Below are 23,722 nucleotides of genomic sequence, written 5' to 3' on the forward strand. Positions count from 1 at the left end.
CAAAAAAAGCTACATTAAAAACAACATTAAGGTGCAAAATCAGGCACTCAAAAGTTAGGAAATACCAGAATTACGATTGCCGGTATAACCTTAATTCAACCTCCTTGTGTATATGCATTATGATATAGTCTTATAATTATATCTTCTTAGCATATGCAAAACATGCCTCTGTTGGCACATGACCAGGATTTATCACTGAATTTGGTCCACTGGTTGGATCATTAGCTTTCTTGGTTCAGGCCGGGTACTGATAGGGAGTGCAACGTGAATGCTGATCCATGCCCTACTTTAATTATATAGAATCATAGGACTGGAGGGAACCTCAAGATGTCTTCTAGTCCAGTCCTCTGCACTCAACACAGGACTAAGTATTATAGACCATAGTGTCTCATATATTGTAGATTGGATCAAGGTCTCAGGAAAGGCAGAGCAGACATGATCATATGATCACACACACACACAATTTGTTCTGGTACAGCAACTGCATAAAGACTGCTAGATGTTTTAATTTCTCACCTGTGAGTTGACCAGAGCAGCATAGGTACATGGTCCACAGACAGAGCCAATTGGAGCAGCACAGCGAGGGAGTAGAACAGCCAGACTAGGGCCATGATCCCACTTGGGTTAGTATATGACTGACTAACTGCAAAGTAAAAAACTGAACATAAGATGAAGGAAGCTGGATTTCCCAGTTTAATCTGCAGTATCTGGATACAACTAGGAAACTGGTTGGGGCTGTTTTATGTCAACAATATAAACATTCAAAACATCCATTTCATTAAGTCAAACAACAGTGCTAGAATTTTTGAATAACTTTCAGTGAGGCAGTGCAAAAGGCCCATGAAGTGTATATACCTTGAATTCATACACAGACCTCTTAACCGATCGTTCCCCAGTACAGTGCTCATGAGGCTCAAATTTATTCCAGACCACACTGACTTCTCACTCACTATTACTGTAATTTATTGACAACTGAATTATTAAACTGTGAAATGGAGTTTATAGAAAACGTTCATGTTGAAGAAAAAGAATCCCATATATTTCCATTGTTTTCCCTCTACTATTTATTACCATGTCCGAAAGCTTTACACTGATTGTAGAAGTTGGTGTCACACATGGGTGTTGGCAGGTTTGAAAGCTGCAGTATATGTGGACATTGCAGCTACCAGCAAGGAAAAAGAGAGTAAGAAAGTGATGAGATTGGAACTTAACTAAAATGTGGAATTGTTTAATTATCCTTTACTGGGGAAGATGCTGACCCATAAATCAAGAATCGCAAAAGTCAAACGAAATTACAATGTTCTCAAACCTGGTGTGACTTAAATACCTTAAAAACCAAATAGAAGATTAGAATGGTTATAGGAATTTCTTTTACCCATCATCACAAGCCTCTGGTTTCTTTCTTTTTTAAATGCTGCCCTGCCCCCTTCAGTGACAGAGCTGCAGCCAAGTCATGCTTCTGCATTTGAGAGTCACCTTGTAAGGTAGTATCATGTGCACTATAGGCATGCATGGGACTTTCCAATCAGAATAAAAGATGTAGTCCCAGCCTTTAGCAGGTTATGAATGCAATTATGTCAAGGACCCAACAGAAAAAGACAACAGACCATGGAGAGCAGCAATGGGGAAAGGGCAGGGGACAAGTTATCGGTAAATGCAAGAAGGAGGGAGGAGGGCAATTTTTGCCATGCAGAGCAGATCATGGGGCTGAGTAATTGTGAAAGCTCATTCTGGGTTATTTTGGTGGTTTAAACATTCATTTAATATTCACTTTAACAATTTGAAATTCTGGATTTGGTGGATTATTGATGAAAGGCTTCCAAGAAGAAGAGGGTTGAATGGCAGGTTGGAGGGAGAGAGAAGCAGGAGGAGTAATAGGCCCCAAGCATAAGAAACAGCACAAAGAAGGTGGGAGAGTGATTCTGGGGCAAACTATTGGGAAGAGGAAGGGAAGCTTGAGTGAAGTGAAGTGAATAAAGGTCAGTCAGAATGTGAGCTGAAGTTGTACAGAGCTCTAAAGGTAAGCCCCGGTGTCTTGAATTCATGTGACTCACTCAATTTAGTGTACTGTTTATTGTTGCACAGTTTATGTATAATGTAAGGCAATTTGTTCATATGCTAATGTAAACTCAGCTGTGATACAAGAGGAAAGCTACATTTAAAAAAACAGCAATCTTCCTCTTTTCTTACACTTTACACCCTCTTACTTTGGTCTTTTATGCCTTTATCAGCCCCCACCCCCATCCCGGGCCCAGGCAGCTTTTACCACCTTCCATTTCCTGACGTGCTGGGTTGGCTGTGAATTATAACAACAGAACAGTGCAGGTCAGTGTAAGACAGAGCAAGTGAGCCAATGCAAGACTAAATGGGAGAGAGGGAAGAACTGGAGCCTCCAGAGAAGAATTTAGTACAAGCTCAAGAAGCTGAGTCAGAGCAAGCGAAGTACTCAGTCGTCTCTAGGAATGGACAACCTCTTGCTGGTTATGACTAGGCTGAGCAAATAATGTATTTTTCGGTTCATTGGGCCAAACTGAAATATCTGAAAATATTCCAGTTTGATTTGAACCACAATCTATTTTTCTTGAAACAAAAACTTGAAAAAATCTCCTTTCAAGGCAATTCAATGTTTTGAGTCAACTGAAAACAATTTTTTTAACTTTTTGTATTGATTCGGACATTTTGAATGTTTTTCACTCTTTTTTTAATTAGCCAGATGTCAACTTGAAATGCTATTCTAAAAGTTGAAACAAAATATTGTGACTTTTTATGAACAAAACTGTTGCAATGAAATGTTTTGATTTTTTTAAAAGATTTCCCCCTCTCCTCCCCAACTGAAACCTTTTGCCTCATTCAACATGAATTTGATTAATAGGATTAGGGACCTGAAAAATGCTTTTTTTTAATTAAAACACTATTTTTCAGACAAACAAACAAACAAACAAACAAACAAACCACTCAGCTCTCAAGCACTCTTCATTGGCCTACATAGCTATGACTTTGATTTGCCCACGGCAGGTCTAGAATGTTCCTGGATTGTGCATGCATGTGCCTACTGCTCAAAAAGTTACTGGAATCTAAAAAAAATGGCCTAGATTACACCTATTCTGCAGCTAGAGCACAAGAAGAAAGGCAGAAAGACTTATAATCAGAGAATACATGATGGAGTGATGTTAAGGGTACAAAATGTTATTGGTAAGAGTTCAGGATGTTATCTTTGGGACCTACTTAGAGTCCTTTATTGTTGCAGGTGAAATGCAAGAAGAATAGGCAGAATTCTTTCAATTTTAGCAATACGTGCAGAATGTCCTGAGAGGTCAGTCCAGGAGGAACAGTCAGCATATTATTACATTGAAGCTTCTTGGATTCTATCACACCCATTCCTTCTTGGATTGGGAGCTCATGTTCAGATGTGACACCATTGGTTTTCACTGTGTAGGCAACAAACTCTTTGCAAAACTGCATAACAGGAAAAAAAATAAAAGAAAATGTCATGTACCTAGACCCCTTTTTATCTGTGTATCAAAAGCTAGCTCCACATCAGAGCAGCACTCTGCAATCTGAAAAGGGCTGAACTTTTGCAAGCGAGGCAGAACAATAATAAATGTAAACAAATAATGGGTTGAATTCCCATCTTAACCTACAAGTCACAGTTTCTGTGCAGTTTCTGTGATGAGTCCTTACGCCAAACAGAAGAGAGAGAAGAAATCACTGAGATAAGGTGTAAAGGCACTTAGGCTTGCTGCCTAAAACATTTCTGATCTGGGTGGGTCATAAAAGGAAAGGAGAAACTAGTACAATGGAGGGAATCATAGGGGATTTCCCCAACAGAAACTGGGGCGAGAGAGTTTGCACAAAAGATGACTTACTAAGACTGAACTAGAATGTGAGGATTGCTCATTGGTTCACTTATCTGGCTATAAGGTGCACAGATAGGAGCCTAAATGTCTAGATTGATGCTATCTAATAAGAAAATGTATATTTTACAGCTATATTTTCCCTGGATACTTCCTGATTTGCATATAAACTAAACCCCATATTTAGACACCTCTGAACATTGGGGTGTTTGAAATTCAGCACGAATTCCAAATTTTGTGACTCAGACTAATCTGTTTTTAAGTGTTATTACAGTTTTATATAATGAAGAAAGAGGACAAAATGTTACCCTCGTCAGCTCTCTAGCTACAATTAGTTTATTACTTGAAAAGAATATAAAGGCTCATTTCCCAAGACCATATTTAATTTCTACTCATGGATCCACCCCCACCCATTTCCCCAGATTTATACGTTTTCTTTTTCAATCCTGTGCAGAGTCTGTAACCCACCTATCTCAACCCACCTGTCTCAACCTAAGCTCAAATGGAGGACACAACAAAAATAGTAATCAAGGTAGACTGAAGTCATGTGGGCTTAATTTCTTTTGCATCTAAATCCTTCTTTTAAAAAAAAAACCATCTATTTTATAATTCTCCATTCCTGATGTAAATAATTCTGAACAGAAAAAGTGTGAATGCCAGATTTGTGTGGGTTGAAGTTAAATTTAGGACCCTACGTTAGGAAGAGAGGGATGTCTTTTGTAAAGAAGGACAATTTATGGGTATGATAAGCTAACATTTGTGAACGGAATGTCTATAGACAGGGAAAAAAAGACAGTCATCAATTATGTGTGAATGTGACCCAAGAAAGAGATTCAGAAGCTGACATATCAATGGTGGCACTGCATATTAAGAGATCCATCAGCAACCTGGGATAATGAAAGCAGATGTGTTTATTCTGGGCTTTGTTTTTAAAAAATGAGTAAGAGATTGCAATTCTTATCCCAGCTGTTACTGTATTTCCCTTTGAAGAAAGTGTCTGCTGGGTACCAAATGTTGGTTACCAATAACTTTGCTACCATCAACTATTTAATCTGTATTTCTATTTTATCATTGTATTTACAACTACCTTTTGGCACAAGCTGGGAATGCGTGTTTCCTTAATTGGTACTGAGCCTGTGGGAGGCAGGGAAAAAGGTTACTTGGAGACTCTTTGTTCCTCATCCTCTGAGATGTAATTGGAGGGTAATGAAGAGGTAAATCTCTGTAAGAGCACACAGCCTTCTGTTGCAAAGAGGGAGAGTCAGAAAGCATAGACTCCTTGCCAAGTTAACTGATCACCCACTTAACCATGTGGGAGGAAAATTTGAGCTTTTCCCTTTGGAAGTGGATTGAGCTGTGGTGCTTGGTGGTGCGGTGAGGGGTATTACTACCAAAGAAGCCCTGTCTGGAGAGAAAGGTCCACCTTGCTGAGCCCCAGGTGCTGAAGAGGACTGACCCGCTCTTGTGGAGGGCCTCTGGTGGGAGGGAGGGAGGAAGGGGAACAAAGGCCCCCACATGCCATCCAGACTCTGAGCCCCTTCCCATGTCAAAATAAACACCTGTGGGCTGGAAGCAATTGCGGCAGACCCTGGGGTTCATGGTTAAAGTCCTCCTTAGAAACCTCATCTTATTTTCGGAAACTCCTTCTAAAGCAGATAGGGAAGTTTTGACCATATGTGTGTTAAACCTATATCTTTTCTCGTGGGAGACAAATTTATCAATCTGTTTTGCTTTCTTGAACATTTCTTTTTTATCTGGGCTCTGAGGTAAGGTGTACGCATCCAATGTAAGGGTTACATTCATCTCACAAACATCTTGGGCATCTTGGACTCCTGGAGCTGCCAGAGCTCCTTTTAACCTCCATTTAAGAGTATCCTTCTCTACCAACAACTCATTCTCTTCCTTCACCCTTCTATTCTGCAATTTTTCTATCCCTCTGAAATCCTCAGCCACTTTATCAATTTCTAGCCATCATCTGTCTAAGTCTTGCTCCAAACCGTGATGGGGTGCACTCACTCTGCACTGGACAGGGAAGTGTTAACTCCTCACTCTGGGCTGAGGAAATCATGCCCCCACATCCCTACTGGGCATGCTCGAGGTGTAGCACCAGTATAAAAGAAAGCAGCCCAGCTCAATCCAGGCTAGCCACTGAAGAGGAAGGATGTCTCTTACAGGCACCTGCCTTGGAGCTGCAGCAGCCCCTGAAAGCAGAACCTAGAGACCCTGAGACCCTGGCAGATGCCCCACTGCCTGCGAGTACCCCAGGGACTTCAGAGCCAGGGGGACCAGCCCAGGCAGAGGAACCCAGGAGCCCCAAAGTCACTCATTCCATGAATGCAGGAGTCCAGCCCAGGGGAGGGACTAGCCATAGTCCCAGAATAGTTGGCGTGTTGTGGTCGGATCCCCACTGACAACCTCACTCGCTGCTGCCAGAGCCCTGGGGTGGGACCCAGTGGATTAGGGAGGGCCTAGGTACCCCTACTCTGGCCACCATGCCATCCCCAGGTGGTAGCCCACCCCTTTTCTGGCTGTTAGGCCTCACTGCCCTAAGAGCCAGGGTATGCTATTGAATCTGGCCACTAGGCTGCACAGCTAAAAGCCACTTGATGGACTTAAGCCTTTAGGCCTCACTTCCTAAAGGCAGAGGGTGGCTTGAGGGAGGGAGTGCCCTCATCCCGCAGTGGGTGGTGTCCCTCTACCCCACCACACAAACCTTTAACTTTTTCCCTTTCAAAGTTTATCATCTCTTTCCAGGATGGAATCACAGGCAATATACGAGGAAGCATCTTCTTGCAATATTGTGCCTGCCACCAGGTCCTCACTGAGCTGGCTGAGGGTCTCTTTCAACTGATTGACATCTTGTCTTTCCCATTTTGATTGATCAAACGACTGTCTGTCTAGATAGATGGCAATTTAGATGGCAAAGATAGTGGAGCAAATAACTAAGGAATCAATATGCCAACACTTGGAAGATAAAAAGGTGATAAGTAACAGTCAGCATAGATTTGTCAAGAAAAAATTGTGTCAAACCAACTTAATAGCTTTCTTTGACAGGGTAACAAGCCCCGTGTATACAGGGGAAGAGGTAGACATGGTATATCTTGATCTTAGTAAAGCTTTCGATACTGTCTCGCATGATCTTCTCATAAACAAATTAGGGCAATAAAACTTAGATGGAGCTACTATAAGGTGGGTGCGTAACTGGTTGGAAAAGCGTTCCCAGAGAGTAGTCATAGTGGTTCACAGTCAAGCTGGAAGGGCACATCAAGTGGGGGTCTGGTTGGGATTAGTTCTGGGTCCGATTCTGTTCAATATCTTTATCAGTGATTTAGATAATGACACAGAGTTCATTTATAAAGTTTGCACATGATACCAAGCTGGGAGAGGTGGAGGATAGGACTCCAAGTGCTTTGGAGGATAGGACTGAAATTCAAAATGATCTGGAGAAATGGTCTAAAGTAAATAAGATAAAAGTCAATAAGGACAAATGCAAAGTACTCCACTTAGGAAGGAACAATCAGTTGCACACATACAAAATGGGAAATGACTGCCTAGGAAGGAGTATTGCAGAAAGAGATCTGGAAGTGATAGTGGATCACAAGTTGGATATGAGTCAACAGTGTAACAGTATTGTGCAAAAAAAAAAAAAAAAGGAAACATCATTCTGGGATGTATTAGCAGGAATGTTGTAAGCAAGACACGAGAAGTAACTCTTCTGCTCTACTCCATGCTGATTTGGCCTCAACTGGAGTATTGTGTCCAGTTCTGGGTGCCACATTTCAGGAAAGATGTAGACAAATGGGTGAAAATGCAGAGAAGGACAACCAAAATTATTAAAAGTCTAGAAACATGACCTGTGAGGAAAAATTGAAAAAAATGAATTTGTTTAGTTTGGCGAAGAGAAGACTGAGAATAGACATAACAGTTTCCAAGTACATAAAAGGTTGTTACAAGGATGAGGAAGAAAAATTGTTTTCCGTAACCTCTGAGGATAGGACAAGAAGCAATGGGCTTAAATTGCAGCATGGGTGGTTTAGGTTGGACAGCTAGGAAAAATTTCCTAACCTTTAGGGTGGTTAAGCACTGGAATAAATTGCCTAGGGAGATTGTGGAATCTCCATCATTGGAGATTTTTAAGAGCAGGTTAGATAAACACATGTCAGGGATGTTCTAGATAATACTTAGTTCTGCCATGAGTGCAGGGGACTGGACTAGATGACCTCTTGAGGTCTCTTCCAGTCCTATGATTCTAAATGGCCTGTAAAGGAAGTAAGTTATATCTGCTCAATGTTTCAAATGAGTTGGCTGCCTCATGGTTAGGGACAGGAGTTAATAAACCCTGTCACAATGTGGGTGAAAACCCTAAGTAGAAGTATAAATTAAAGAAACTTAACACTCACTATTTGATATTTCCAGATGTGGTGACTAGCAGTTTTCTTCCATGTGCAGGAAGCAGATTTTCCTCACTGAAAAGGGGAAGATAGTTTGGCCTCTCTGTAACCCATGAAAGCTTTGTTTCAGATGAAGGCAAAACTGAAAGTGTAAAGCTTTTTATCTTGTAGCTTTACCAAAACTCCTAGTGAATCCTCTACTCCACACTTCTGTGTCTAGCTTATTTAAATAGTATGCCTGACTGCACTTTTCTATTCTTTCAACAGGAAACTTCACTACTCACTGTCAGCCTGGGAGCACAGTGATCAGAAGGGAACTTCCTTTTCCCTCTTTCAGCTTGTTAATTCTTTATGAACCTTTCTATTTTAGAGAGATGGGTCAAAAACATGTCTATTCTAAAACACACCTGCACACCTTTAAAAAATTTCTCTTCAAGTGACTAACACAGGCATCTTGGGTTTCCAAGATCTGAGTGAAATGATTTGTTAATGTTTAATCAAAGTCCCTTTAATTAAGGTTATTTTTACCTCATCATTATTTGATTTGAGAAAAAACAATTGTGTGTTTTTATGGCTTTTAAGAGCATAAACAACTAAAAGCAATTACTTCCCTAAAGTACTAAATAATATAAGAATCCAATTGAACTTACAATGTAAACCAAATTAATCAATTCAAGGAGTTAATAGTATGAATTAAAATTGATTAACAAACATTTGAGATCCACGATTGATCAAATTATTACATGAGCACAATCACAAAACTACTAAATACAAATTACTGAATAGTTTATTTAAGTAAGCTGCATAGTAATAGAATTATTATCAGTTTATGCTTTTCCTTGTAGAAAGAATGGCTGGAATTCCAGTTAAGGCTGGAATTTTTACATATCTAGGAGAACTTTTAGTGATCTGTGGTAAAATTTGCTTGGAACCTTGGTTAATTGATGCCCAATCATAACGTGTATTATGGGCTTATACGCATGTGCTATTTTTGGCCCCACAAAGCTAGGACAAGTCTCTCCTGATAGGCATCTGTGCCCAGGTGTTCTGTTAAAGAAACCCAACAAAGAAAAGTTATTCAGGAAAAGAAAAAGGAACTGCTCTTCTCCTTGCTGGGTCTGTAGAGCTTTAGAGTCAGTCAGGGATTGCAGTTTGGTGAACTACACATTTTTCAGCTGAGGTACCATCACACTGGTGGGCATTGTCCTCTAGTCAACTGGCTGGTCTGTGGTGTGTTTGTCTCCACTTTCCTTGGGACCAGCTCAGGGAAATACGAGCATCAACTGTCTGATGCTGTGATGACCTCAGGAAGAGCACACTTTTCTTCCTTGTTTACCAACTCTTTTAAGGTTGAAATTCAAGCTGATAATGTCCCAAAGGACCGCCCTGGAGATCTAGGTGCAGTGTGTGGGGGGGATTGATATACATCCCCTCCAACTTCAGCCTGCTCATGTAATCCACATCTTCTCCTCACATGTGGATTCCTGAACCTACAGACAACCCTCTCTGGAGGAAGTGTTGATAATGCCACTGCCAAGCCGGCTGACCTTGCCACATGGGAAGGGTGATTTTTCATGGTTATCAGGCTTGTGTTATTCCATCTCTATAATCAGAAGTAATAAGCACAGGGCTATCATTAATTACTTAAGTAACGTCAGAAGTGTGGAAAACCCTTTACAAAATGGGTAAAATTCCCTACCCTGAGCATCTTACCAACTGGGCAGAGAATAAATAGAAAGAACAGGTAATATAAGAAGAGGTAGGACAGTGAAAGGGCAAGGAAGAGGACTATGATTATGCACTCACATGGCAGACTAGAGCACATGTCTTGAAAGTAACAAAGGTTTGTTAAATAAATTTTGAAAACAGTAATTATTCAGAGCATAAACCTCTCTGAAGTGAATTTAGAGAAGGGTAAGAAAGAGGCATGGCATTTGAGGTCAGGGAAGGATTTCTCAGCCTTCAGGGAGACATGAAAGAAAGACGTGGGGATGGGTTTGGAAAAAAGGACACAGGGTACCGAAACAAGGAACTTCATTGAGCAAGAGAGGTCTGGGGAGAAGGGAGTAAAAGGAGATGAGGCAAAAAGGAGTTAATATTCAGGGAGGATTGAAAGGCAAGAAATCCTGAGAGATAATCCCAGTTGGATCATTGACTTGCTGTGTGTCCTTGAGAGTCTCTGTACCTCTGCCTCAGTTTCCTCTTTGGTAAAGTGTTGTGAGAATTAATTAGCTAACAAGTTAAATTTTGTATATTCAAGACAATATATAAATAAATGTTACAAATATTGTTATATTTCAAACAACCGTGCTGCAGGTCTTTGACCTAAACAGTTTAAGGTGACAAACTATAAAAGGAACATCCATTATTTCTAAAACCTACTTGAAATGACTTCCTGGTTTGAAATGCAGATACAGATCCTCAATTTATACCCCCACCTCCTTCTTAATCACAATCTTGAATTAAATTTAGGGCTTCTATATGGTGAGGTAATGTACATTATCCAGGTGTGATTTCTAAAACATACTAATGTAGTATGCATTACTTGGGCCATGTAGACTCTGCTGGTGCACTTACACATAGGACTTTCAAATCCAAAGATAATTAAACTAAATGGAATTAAAGCCATTTCAGTTCTGAATGACTGTGTCTGCACAGGGGGTTAATGCAGTTTAACTAACCCACCTTAAATTCACACCTTTAGTTAATTAGGATTAATTTTCCTGTGTCCCCATGTAGACAAGCTCTATATTAGCTATGCCTGTTGGAGCATTCAAGAGTGGGAATCATAGAATCATAGAATATCAGGGTTGGAAGGGACCCCAGAAGGTCATCTAGTCCAACCCCCTGCTCGAAGCAGGACCAGTTCCCAGTTAAATCATCCCAGCCAGGGCTTTGTCAAGCCTGACCGTAAAAACCTCTAAGGAAGGAGATTCTACCACCTCCCTAGGTAACGCATTCCAGTGTTTCACCACCCTCTTAGTGAAAAAGTTTTTCCTAATATCCAATCTAAACCTCCCCCACTGCAACTTGAGAATACGCAGAGGCCATTCAATGAATTACTAAATGTTGTGTTAAAATGGATCTAGATTATGCATTTATGTGGAACCAAATAAGATATAAAAAGAGCAGTGATCTCTCTCTCGGAGAGCACAATAACTCGAACCTGGCTCATACCCCTTTCAGTCAGCTTTACCTTCCCCTGCTGCTATTGGATATGCAAAAGCTCTTTTTCCTTAATACTTGATCAGCAGGTTGGTGTTTGTCTGATTTTGATGGCATCTGTGAATTAACTTACATTAACAGCCAGAAATCATACAAACAAACAGCTAACTAGATTAGAGAAAAATCCTAAAGTAAAAATCTTTTTTATAACATACATATAATTGTAAACAATGTTATAAGACATAAAAAGGTGAAAAGCATTCTTCTTACTATGGTAATTCCAGTAATTGTATGGGAAAACATTTTAAAATGTAGAAGACAATGAAAGCAGCAATAAAGACAAGCTAAAACAATTTGCTCTAAAAGAACAATAACAGGCCACATCTAACTAGGTTTGTATTCCATGCTTAGTGCAGTCCTACCTGAGTGCTTAAATGACACTAGCACATGTTGTTCTATTTCAGATTTATGATGGCTATATTTTGTTCCATCCTAATGATGTGATTTAATTGGGATTTCAAATTACCAGCACATTTGTCAGATTTTTTTCATTAATTTCTGTATTGGTGTCTCATGTCCTCCAAAATTCAACCCTCTAGAGCCCACAGTGGCTCTCAACAGCCATTCTTTAACTCGACTGCAGTGAAAGACCGAAGCTTTGACCTTGTACAAATGCAGTCTCCTAGCCTTTGTGAGCTGAAAGGCTAGAAATTTCATTCTCAATGAGTCCATCAGCCAGCCAATGTCCCAGATAACAGTGAAGTATCCAATTCAGTTCAGTTTCAACAGAATTTAGCAGCAATTTACAAACATGGGAAGCCTATACAGCATGACTAAACAGATTCTACAGAAAACATTGTTAAAGAATCAGAGGTATACAAAAGACCAGGAGGCAAAGCATTTGCACAAATGAGCTTTCTTCCACTGGACCAAAACACTTGTTTTCTTGTGAATTCTATAATCTTCAAATGTAGATGGCACACACAAATTATGAGACCAATAGCTGAGTCCAGATTTGCCTGAACTAATTCCCTCATGCTCCTTGGGGACCAGATATGAGGGTTATTTTTTTAATAGCTACTTTTTAAGAAAAATAATATATTCATTTATCAAAGGATGGAATCGTATCTACAGGATTCATGCTTTCGCTTCTCCTGTACACTGACCCAGTATGAAGTTGTTCAAGATAGGGTAAGTCTGCCTTGTGGCTTTTACGCAACTTTAGGAAACTCGGCCTGTGTTATGTATCCATGTGTATCACCTCAGACCAGACCTACTCAGAATAAAGTTTTATTCTGAAAAGAAACATAGAACAGGATTACAGTCCAACATCCTCCTCTCTGCCTGCTTGCCTTGTGCTCAGTCAGTGTTGAAACTTCCTGCTGGAAGAACAGAGGAGACTTTGTCTAACTCAACCCTCTTACAAATATGTTCGAATTCCCACAATAACTAAACCCCAACACAAACAAGCCAATGTTCTAATTTTCTGTCATTTAAACTCCTCTCAGGGTACTCTTTTTAAGCCTTTTTGGTCCTACCTGTAAAGAAACGCAGAACAGGATAACAGTCCAGCAGCGTCCTCTCTGCTGGTTTGCTTCGTTCTCACAGCTTCAGTCTGTGTTGAAACTTCCTGCTTCGAGAGCAATGGTACTTGTTGGGAGAACTTCCTGGTTCTTGCCAAGATGTCGCAGCTTGTAGTCCACAACTTGTACTTCCCACAGCTGCTGCTGAAGGACACTGGACCTTTTAGCCCTCAACTTTTTTTTTTTTTTTAAAGAGCCTGTTTTCTGGCTCCTAGATGCCCGTTCCTGGCATCCAGTCCTGTATTAAGGCCCAAATCCAGCAAAGAACTTAAGTCAACTGGACTACTCATGTGTTTAAAATTGTGTTTAAGTGTTTTGCTGGATTGCAGCCTAGAGGCCAAATCCTATTAAAGCAAATGGAAATACTTTTGTTGACTTAACCATAGGAATGATTAGATCTGGTCTTAAGTCCCTGGTGAATGCACAGTGCATTCTAATATTGTTTGCTGCTAAATATGTATTTACTTATTTCAACTTTTAAGTGCCTCTACTTCACCATAGGCAATTATACTAGTCAAAGCAGTAAGTCCTTGGGGACTGGGGCCAAAGAAATGGCTAATATAGTAGTTTGAAACAACTGAAAGAACTTTTGAACAATTTTATGTAACTTTTTATTGAATTATATGTAATAGAAATACAAAGGGAAAAATGACATAAGTAAACATATTTAAGGGAGAAAATTGACTCCTGCTGTAACTTCAGATGAGTTAACCAAGAGATTAACATGTTCCAAACAATCTATTTTTGGTATTACAAAATACAGCCACAATTTTACAAACACTGACATGAGTAGTTCCATTAAGCTCACTGGGACTACTCCCACATGTGTTAAGTTATTCCTATGCACAAATGTTTGCAAGATAAAGGGCCTATATTTGGACAGGTAATGAAATCTGTAGATGAATGTGGATTATGTATTTTTTTTTTACCAAAATGCCTCACTTGTTTAAAATACAGAAGAAATGAATTAAAATATTATAAAAAGGTTTATTAGTAGTATATTCTTTAAAATAGAAATTGTGTATAAAGGAAATTCTCTAAATCGCCTCAATATTTATATTGCAGTAGCAGTATGCACTTAAGGATACAAGACAACCTCAGGTTTGAAGAGCTCATGGAATGATTATGATAAATTTTACAAACTGTATTCTAAAAAGGTTTTATTCTATATTTAGAAACTTAACACACTTGCAGTCACAGAACAATAAATGCAATTATTACAATAAGTGGTCAGGATCAGAGTATTGGATCTTTGGAAGTTTATCTTGATACATGTCCCCCGAGTACAATTAATCTATAGATGAAACGGGACAATTCTTTACTCCAATTAAGTTAGTCATGTTAAACAATAATTCAGATTTACAGCTTTATGTCTGAAGAGTTATGCTTTTGAACCAGTGGGGATAGGCTTAGTTATTAACAGTTCATTTGTGTGAGCCAAATCATCACCTTTATGCAAAAATGATGCCATCTCTGGAATCTGAGAAAAATAATTCTTTGACAGGATATGTTTGTGCTTTATCCTGTGAATAAATACCATTTCATATGCCTGAAAGATAAGAAAATCCAAATTTTATTAAATGCAATCAAAATCTCTTATCTATATGTTGCTGTATATCCAGTACAGTATAAACACTGCACTAGTGAACTACAGACTGTTTAACAAACGAAATCATAACATTCAAATCCAGACATGTTACTTAATGTAGTAAGATACAGCAGAACGTAGTCCTGTATAGCAGTCTTTTAAGGCCTCCTGTGAAGTGATGACTGCCTTAAACTCCTATTAAATCATTCAGCATCTCCCCAGACTAGGTCTCTCTCCATTTCCTTATTATCTTTTGCGTAATGTGAATTTATTTTTTTATTATTTTAAAATTTTGAAAATCAAGAGGAGACTGGCAATGCTTAAACTTGTGTGTTTCTAAGCTAATATGTAAGGGAACTGTACCTTAATTGGTACAGACTAAAGCTTTTATAAATGCTCATCAGAGCATACCATTTAAAACCATTTTGTAGCATTTTATGCAGCCTTGGTTTTGATCCAGTGTTCTATTTCTAGAAGTTCAATCAATTACCCAACATTCTGCAAGGTAGAAATGTCTGCAAAATACAGTATTATATTTAATTTGATACTAGAATAATTAGATTAAATACACCAAGGGTGTTGTGGGTTAATTGAAGAAGGACTGGAATTTCAGATTGCAGTTCAATCCAGGAGTGTTGTTAATCAAATCACTTTCACAGATTTTACTACATTTCTGGTGATTAGCAATCCACACAATCATAAACAAATTAACTGATATTAAATGCAATGTTAGTCTCTTGGTCTCCCTACTTTCATCACTAGTAGCATGGATAGCTATTAGAAGGGAAATGTTTAAATTTTTAAAATTGAAATTAAGTAAAAGATCATGAAAATATTTTGGGTGAGGTTAATTTTCATTTTAAACACAAACAAATTTAGGGCCTCAGCTGGTGGAGAATGTTCCCTTGTCTAATGATGTCAAGATTGGTACAGTCAGGCCAGATAGCCACACAATCAAAACCTTTGCCTACCAAACAGAGGGCAAGAGGGATAATGTCAGTTATATAAACACCAATATGCACAAAGGAGTAACTGAGATCCCAGTTGCCTGAGGAGCCTTGTTGATTTAATGCAGGAGTGAGGACTCAAGGAAGGAACTCATAGATTCCAGTTTGAAATGTATTTTTATCTTTTAAAAAGTAATGCTCACAAAAAGGTGTCAGAGTGAAACCCAAGCTGGGTGTGCACAGAAAAAAGTATATCATGGGTGCTGGCAGCACAAGTTTCCACAACACTTTCCACCAATTTGCTTCTCTAAAAAAAGGCTAATTTCTAGGGATGAGAGGATAGTTCATTTTCTATGCCCATTTAATCCTCCTGTTCTCTGGTGTGACTTCCAAGAAGGATGCCAACTGGTGCTGAGATGGTGCTTCATGATATGGTCATGTGCCACTGAGAACTGAACTGGCCACCAAACAGCCACTACATGGCAATGACCTTAGGTCACTACCAACATAAACCAGTAGCCTAGAGAAGAAATACTGTAGCCCATTTTACCTGATACATCTAGTTCTTAAGTAATCTCTTGAGTTTTGGAATACTAAATATTCCACTGTATTAAGTCCAGGTTCCTCAGAGTGGGACCTCTGCCAGGCTACTGCATCTTTAGATAGAAGACTTTTCTTTTGACAAAATATGTAACCGTTTCAAGGCAGTAGTTTCAAGGATTTCCTTAAATTCTTTTAATTTAATTTATCTTTAACAACAAAGAATAGCAGATTTTGTGACATCATCAACTCAGAGCAGCACATAAGCTTTTATAGTCTAATTGCAGGTGATCATCAATCAAATAAGTGCCAGTGACACTTAAATGTCATCCTTCTGAAAAAGCAGATGTGGACAAGCTTACTAAGATCTCAACAAAAGGGTAGTCATTATTTACAGGACTATTTTTATGAAGCAGTTATAATGGGCCAATTAAGATGCAGAGGGTCTAAGTGCAAAATTTTAGTCACAAGATTCTAATAAAATGAAAAATATAATAAAAAGAAAAATTGCATTAGTTCCATTTTACCTCTTGAAGGTTATGCAGCTTAAGATGTGCTTTTGCCTCATCTTTAGTGAGAAGGACCGTGTTCCATGGAGACCATTCACAGTGCTTATCCCATCTGACCATAACCAAATCATAGAGATCATCCCAGGCACTAAGAGCTGACTGACAACCCCAAATGTTCTCCACCATGTACTGTAGATCTTTTTGCTGTAATTGAAAGCAGGTTGAGAAGAATAAAGCATGCTTAATTCTACCAGCAAAGTCACCTTACCTATCCACCACTTAGGAAATGCTTTGAATTAGAATTATTTTGTGTACGTGCCACAGAATAATTTTGGGTAGAGAATAGTGAACATTTGAGTCATCTAGCTTACCCTACTACAGTGTCGTGTAGCAGGGTTGATTTAATTCTTCTTAGATCATCCCTAAAAATGAGATTCTATTTTACTGTGGATTATTTCTGCTGATAGCAATTCTATACTTTGTGTTGACAGGTTGCTTAATTTCTTATTTTAAATTATTAATTTGCTTATATTTAATCTACATTTTCTCTGCTCCTTTGTATGCTCATCCCTACTTGTTTGGTCCCTGCTCATTAATAAATATAACTGATGCTTGTCCTTTATATTTTGTATTTTTGAGTTCATAATTAGTTTAAAATTTAATAAGTAAGTTATGGTACCGTGCTATGTTACTGAAGTCAAATTCAGCATGCAGTCAGAATAACCTGGGTTGAAGGATTGGGAGGGGGCAAAACACAAGTAACCCAGAATGCACAATATCAAGAGGCTTATCCCCAGGATAAGCATGACAGGCTTTTCACTTCTCCCTTCGTATCCTCTTCTTCTATCCTACAAAGAGTTAATTATTGTGTAGTGATATTGTTACTCATTCTCCCTCATGGGATTGTGGCATCCTGTGGTGGTGCTGCAGGATTTAAAAATAGCTAGTGGTTGGCCAGTTTGTACTGTAAGTTCTGTATATACAGGCCTTAAATCTGATATTTTCCCCCTCTAAAGTTATGATTCACCCATACTGATCTCACTTTGTTTCATTTATTACTAGTCATCTGAAATCACTAAGTTTTTAAAAATAGTCTGTGAAGCAAAAAATGGTTTGGGGCCATAGTTAAAGTTGAACTTTGGCAAGCTTTTCTATAATGCGCCTGTGACGTTCCCCTCTGGTGTTATCTGGACAGGTGATCTGCTAGGTCACTCCAATCCTTGACTCTGAGAGCCAGTGTTACCCTGCTCTGCTGTGAGAACCCCCAATCCTGAGCTGTTCATGCACAGTCTCCAGCATGTAAGATGCTCCTTGGATTGTGCAACTGAATGACACTAGCCAATATCTCCGGTCCCAGACACAACCCTAGGAACCTCTGTCTTGCAACCAGTTATGCCTTCTGGACACAGCAAGCTTATATGAGTTCATCAGTTTAACAAAGAAATTGATATGTACCAGGCTTGTTATCCCAAGAGGGGCCTCTGGTTCAGCTGTGACCTGCTGGCAGCTAACAACCTGGGCAGTTCTCTCCCTAGCAAGCATAACATCCCCATCCCTTTCTGATGTGGTGCTGCCTCCAGCTGCAGTGCAGGAGTTGGTCTCCACCACCCTCCCACCTGGAAGCATGTGGCTTCTCCCAGCTGCAGAAGAATCAAGGAGACTCTCTCCCATTCTCTCAGCAGTTCCTGAGACCTTACCCTTTCCCTTGCGGGTCCCACCATAACACCCTCTCCTGCTGCAGGCAAATACTCTAACCTGAGCTACATGGAAAAAATTCATTACTAAGGAGCAGGTCGACTAAGGAGCACAGTCAAAACACTCTCCAAACCTTCCCAAACCACATGAATGCAGGTGGAAGAGAGAGGAAGAGCATGGCAATTTCTCCTTTTTATCATGTCCTTTCTTCCCTCTTGGCTTTGCTCCCTTCCTGCCCCTCCTTCAGAGTCAGGTGAGCATTACCTCATCGCAGTCCCAAACAGGCCAAAGGAGGGGGATGATTCACTCGAGAGTCCAACAGATCCTTTTAGTGCTACCTACACCAGCATCCTTTGTTCCTGAGAGTCTGGGCTGGGTTTGTCCCATAGCTGTACTGATGAGGTGTGAACTGCCTTTCTGCTCTTGCAGAGTTTTTGCCTGGGTTTATTTTAAGCTATGAGGATACATTTTCAGGCTCATAACTACATACATGAAATTATAACCTATAACATTACTATACGTTACTGTAACAACAATGCTTAGTGCATCATGAGCCATCTGAAGACACGCAACATGACATCCATTGCATTGGATACCACACAATCATTTTACAACTGGCTCTGTCGATATGGAGAAAGCGGTGGATGTGATATATCTTGACTTTAGCAAAGCTTTTGATACGGTCTCCCACAGTATTCTTGCCAGCAAGTTAAAAAAGTAGGGATTGGATGAATAGACTATAAGGTTGATAGAAAGCTGGCTAGATTATCGGGCTCAACAGGTAGTGATCAATGGCTCGATGTCTAGTTGGCAGCCAGTATCAAGCGGAGTGCCCCAGGGGTCAGTCCTGGGGCTGGTTTTGTTCAACATCTTTATTAATGATCTGGATGATGGGATGAATTGCACCCTCAGCAAGTTCGCACATGACACTAAGCTGAGGGGAGAGGTAGATATGCTGGAGGGTAGGGATAGGGTCCAGAGTGCCCTAGACAAATTGGATGATTGGGCCAAAAGAAATCTGATGAGGTTCAACAAGGACAAGTGCAGAGTCCTGCACTTTGGAAGGAAAAATCATATGCACCGCTACAGGCTGGGGACCAACTGGCTAAGCAGCAGTTCTGCAGAAAAGGACTGGGGATTACAGTGGATGAGAAGCTGGATATGAGTCAGCAGTGTGCCCTTGTTGCCAAGAAGGCCAACGGCACATTGGGCTGTATTAATAGGAGCACTGCCAGCAGATCAAGGGAAGTGATTATTCCCTTCTATTCGGCACTGGTGAGGCCACATCTGGAGTATTGTGTCCAGTTTTGGTCCCCCCACTATAGAAGGGATGTGGACAAATTGGAGAGTCCAGCTGAGGGCAACGAAAATGATTAGGGGGCTGTGGCACATGACTTACGAGGAGAGGCTGAGGGAATTAGGCTTATTTAGTCTGCAGAAGAGAAGAATGAGGGGGGATTTGATAGCAGCCTTCAACTACCTGAAAGGGGCTTCCAAAGAGGATGGAGCTAGGTTATTCTCAGTGGTGGCAGATGACAGAACAAGAAGCAATGGTCTCAAGTTGCAGTGGGGGAGGTCTAGGTTGGATATTAGGAAACACTATTTCACCAGGAGGGTGGTGAAGCACTGGAATGGGTTATCAGGTGAGGTGGTAGAATCTTCATCCTTAGAGGCTTTTAAAGCCTGGCTTCACAAAACCCTGGCTGGGATGATTTAGTTGGTGTTGGTCCTACTTTGAGCAGGGGATTGGAATAAATGACCTCCTGAGGTCTCCTCCAATCCTAATATTCTATTATCCTAACATGGGGGCACTGGGTGTTCCCCCGAGGTACAGAGTGTCACAAATCCATCACCAAGTTTTCTCTGCATTGGAATAATGGAAAAATGAAGGAAGGATTTAGTCAAAAGGATTCTTTACTAGGCCAACAGACTGAGCTAAGGTTTCTTCCATACCAAGCACTTGAAGTAGGTCCTTTTCCCCTTCTCCCAAAAAGAAATCACTTGACTTTAATTAAATAATGGCATTTACATTTTAACAAATCAGATTCCTCACAGTGGACGATTGGAATCACTCCAAGCCAATACTCTTGCAAAATGTCATATCCTATACTCTCATGCATCTTGCTTTCAAATCCAGAACCTGGTCCTGCTCCCACTGAGACTTTTGACTTGGGGAAAAACAAAACGATTCTTGGAACATGTTGGGCTTAGAAGGCTTTTTGTCTCTATTGTGCTAAGGCTGTGTACCCTAGAGTTCGCACACTACTGAACCTCGTTAAAGTTGGTCCCACAAGCCTCACTTTCTTTAGCCTTCCTAAGGTTGGTCCACCTTCACTCTCAAAATATGTTCCCTCCATTTCATAGCAAGTCCTTGAGTTATTGTTGTACTTTCTGTTGAAATTCAGACACTTGCAACAAGACATATCAGCAAGCATCCATTCCAAACAGTAGCTTCTTTTGATGCCACATTGCACACCACAAAAGCTTCCTGAACTTGTTGTCATCTTAGTACCACCTTTCACCATATTTATATGAAATCCTTGCAAGTAATTTAGACTGGCAATAGTGCCTAGCTCTTCTATCTTACTGGATTAAAGAAATTTTGCTACAAATAAGTTCTTCCCTTCAAAAGAGGGGTATTTGATGTTGAAGAAAAATCATTCTGGTTATGGTGGAAAAGTTTGATCTGACAGGATGGTTTTGCTGTATTTCCTAAAGGTGGTCAGACTATGGATTAATCTATATCTTCTCTAGAAGTCCATTCCACAGCTGTATTCCCTCAAAAGATTGCTTTGACCTCTCCTCTGAAATGCTTTGTGATTTTCATTGTCCCAAAGAAGTGCAACTGCCTTGGTGGCTCACAGATGGAAATTCAATCTTGAAAGTAGCTAGGACCTAACCCATTAATTGCTTTGAAGATTAAGATCAAGATCTTAAACTGGCAGTGGAAGTTGACTGAACCATAACCAGAATTATTGTTCACATTGGAAGAATTTTGATGTGTTCATGGTGGCCGAAACCAAGGGAAGTGGACAGCCACATTTTGTATCAGCTATCATTCTTTCCACTGGTTTAGCATTAAGCTTCAGAACCAACAATGTACAGAAATCCAGTCTCAAAAGAAATCTGATCACTCTTGGAGCTCTGCTTCATGCATGTGACTAGTGGAATTTCCTCAGCTAAAGTCTTAGGCTGACAAGCAATAACAGGCAGGTCCATGCCTACCTCTGCCTGGAACACTGGTGGCCACTAAATGCCCCCACTCATTACTTCCTTTTTAATGACTGACAGCAAGGAGTTCACCTCAGCTGGTGATGGCAGCCCAGCCTTGGGAACTTCACAGTGGCATCTGTGTATATGGAGTCTGTGCTTCCTCTAGTAGACTCATTGTTATCCTCACCATCTCCTTGATGCATGTTCAGAATACTAAATGAACCTGGGTGGCAGCTGCATAAGTAGTACTAGAGGAAGCACAGACTCCATATACACAGATGCCACTGTGAAGTTCCCAAGGCCGGGCTGCCATCACCAGCTGAGGTGAGCTCCTTGCTGTCAGTCATTAAAAAGGAAGTAATAAGTGGGGGCATTTAGTGGCCACCAGTGTTCCAGGCAGAGGTAGGCATGGACCTGCCTGCTATTGCTTGTCAGCCTAAGACTTTAGCTGGGCAAATTCCACTAGTCACATGCATGAAGCAGAGATCCAAGAGTGAGAATTTGTCATAGAGCTTTGGAGAACAGCCAAATTTTAAGGCAAGCAGTAATTTAGTGCCAATACAAAGAATAAAAACAATCTCTTTCTAGTATTCTTAAACAGGAAAAGTACTTAATAAGAACAAACAGAATCTGTATAATCTATTTACTTGTATAATATTTCTTAACGTAGGCATGGATAATAGTAGAAGCCTAATCCTCTTCTATTATAGTTTTTTTGGTAAAGCACTACAACAATATATGAAATATGTTTTACATACTGAAAATAGTCAAAAAGTGTACTTCTATTGTTGATACTGTAGTTTCTTAGTGCTAATCCCATGAGAAAGTTCTGCTAATCTTGGGCTTTTAGATTACTTTAGATAAACTGTGCTTTGAGAGTACCTAATAATTTAACTGAACTGAAATAATAATAATTTAACTAAAAACTAAGATTTTTTTTTTAAAAAAGGTTAAGTGTGTGTGAATGAGGAGGTTGTTCCAAATGTTAACATGTTCACTGATAAATCACATAATTGCCAAGAATTATAGAAGATACTAAACAGTTTAGAAAAATTGAACTAACTTTAGTAAATCTTAATTCTAACAAATATTTGCAAAATAAAAATAAAATCCAGAAACCTCTAAATACAAATCTACTAACTGTAAGATTGAAGGCTCAAAACTGGACTTCTCTGCTTTTTCCTTCCTCAAAAACTCAATGCAAGACTTTAGTAATTTTAATAAAATAAATAATACTTTGTATTTCTATCATATCTTCCATCCAAGGATCTCAAAGTGCTTAACAAATATTAATTCTCAGAACACCATTATAAATTATCCTTATTTTATAAACAATACAGTGGCACAGTAAGGTTAAGTGACTTTCTTGGCATCACAGAGGCAGTCTGTTGCAGAACTAAGAATAAATTCAGATCTCCTGACTCCTGGTCCTGTTCTTAGACCCTCCTTCCTCTTTCCTGTTTTTATTATTTTACATTCACTTTTGAAAGTCTAACCATACTTTAAGATACTAAGAGCAACTCTGTTTCTTCGTGTTCATCTATTCGAGAGAGAACCATTTGTTCCATATCATAGGAAGAAATGTATGTAGTTTTTGGTTATCACTGTCTAAAATTAGAACTACCACCCTATGTGACAACTTAGACCAGTTGCCATTAGCATCAGTGATATATACATAAAAACAGGAAAAAATGGTGTTCAACACAAACACATTAATATTCACTATCAGCACTATCCTTTCACACAGTACCTGAACTATATAAGCAATTTTAGCATCATCCTGGTAATCAGCTTCAGATTTTCTGAGATTTTTTAGCATAAGCTTGTATTTCAAAAAGGCTTCTCGACGCCGGGCCTCATTATCGAGCTTGCAACAACGGTGACACCTGCCAACAGTACGTGAATTAGCAGGCACAGAGAATTCAGTAGAGGGCAAGTAGCACTTGCAACCATGACAGAAGTAAATGTTTTTATAAAGCTTTAATGGATCTGGTGGAACCTGCAGAAGGATGACAAGAAAGATGCTCTTATATATATATCTATATAGATAGATAGATAGATATATGACTGAATGTCTTCTTATTAAATGAGTGAGGTTTTAACATTACCAAGAACATATAATGCCTTACAGTACACAATACACCTATTGGCTAATTTTGCTAAGGGTTTACACGGAACTTGATGGCATTCCTCTGTCTGTACATAGTGTAATAACTTTTGAATGCCGCATCTGATCA

At 39.6% G+C, this 23,722-nt stretch overlaps 2 protein-coding genes across 4 annotated transcripts in view; both read right to left on the minus strand.

Annotated features, from left to right (window-relative positions):
* The window catches only part of LOC140905264 (V-type proton ATPase subunit S1), an 89,083-nt gene extending 76,072 nt beyond the window's left edge, over positions 1-13,011 (minus strand). The window contains exons 1-2 of the mRNA XM_078851147.1: positions 12,949-13,011; positions 517-643 (exon numbers count right to left, since the gene is read on the minus strand). Coding sequence (XP_078707273.1) covers positions 517-611 — 95 coding nt within the window. The 5' untranslated portion in view covers positions 612-643; positions 12,949-13,011. The remainder of the gene's footprint in view (positions 1-516; positions 644-12,948) is intronic.
* Positions 13,012-13,615: 604 nt separating this feature from the next.
* The window catches only part of IQUB (IQ motif and ubiquitin domain containing), a 62,643-nt gene continuing 52,536 nt past the window's right edge, over positions 13,616-23,722 (minus strand). For all 3 annotated transcript variants that reach the window (XM_073328230.2, XM_073328231.2, XM_073328232.2), the window contains exons 11-13: positions 23,236-23,484; positions 16,596-16,781; positions 13,616-14,542 (exon numbers count right to left, since the gene is read on the minus strand). In XM_073328230.2, the coding sequence (XP_073184331.2) occupies positions 14,375-14,542; positions 16,596-16,781; positions 23,236-23,484 (603 nt within the window). In that variant the 3' untranslated portion in view covers positions 13,616-14,374. The remainder of the gene's footprint in view (positions 14,543-16,595; positions 16,782-23,235; positions 23,485-23,722) is intronic.

The sequence above is a fragment of the Lepidochelys kempii genome, chromosome 1 (genome assembly GCF_965140285.1).
Source record: "Lepidochelys kempii isolate rLepKem1 chromosome 1, rLepKem1.hap1, whole genome shotgun sequence".
In the NCBI taxonomy this organism is placed as follows: Eukaryota; Metazoa; Chordata; order Testudines; family Cheloniidae; genus Lepidochelys; species Lepidochelys kempii.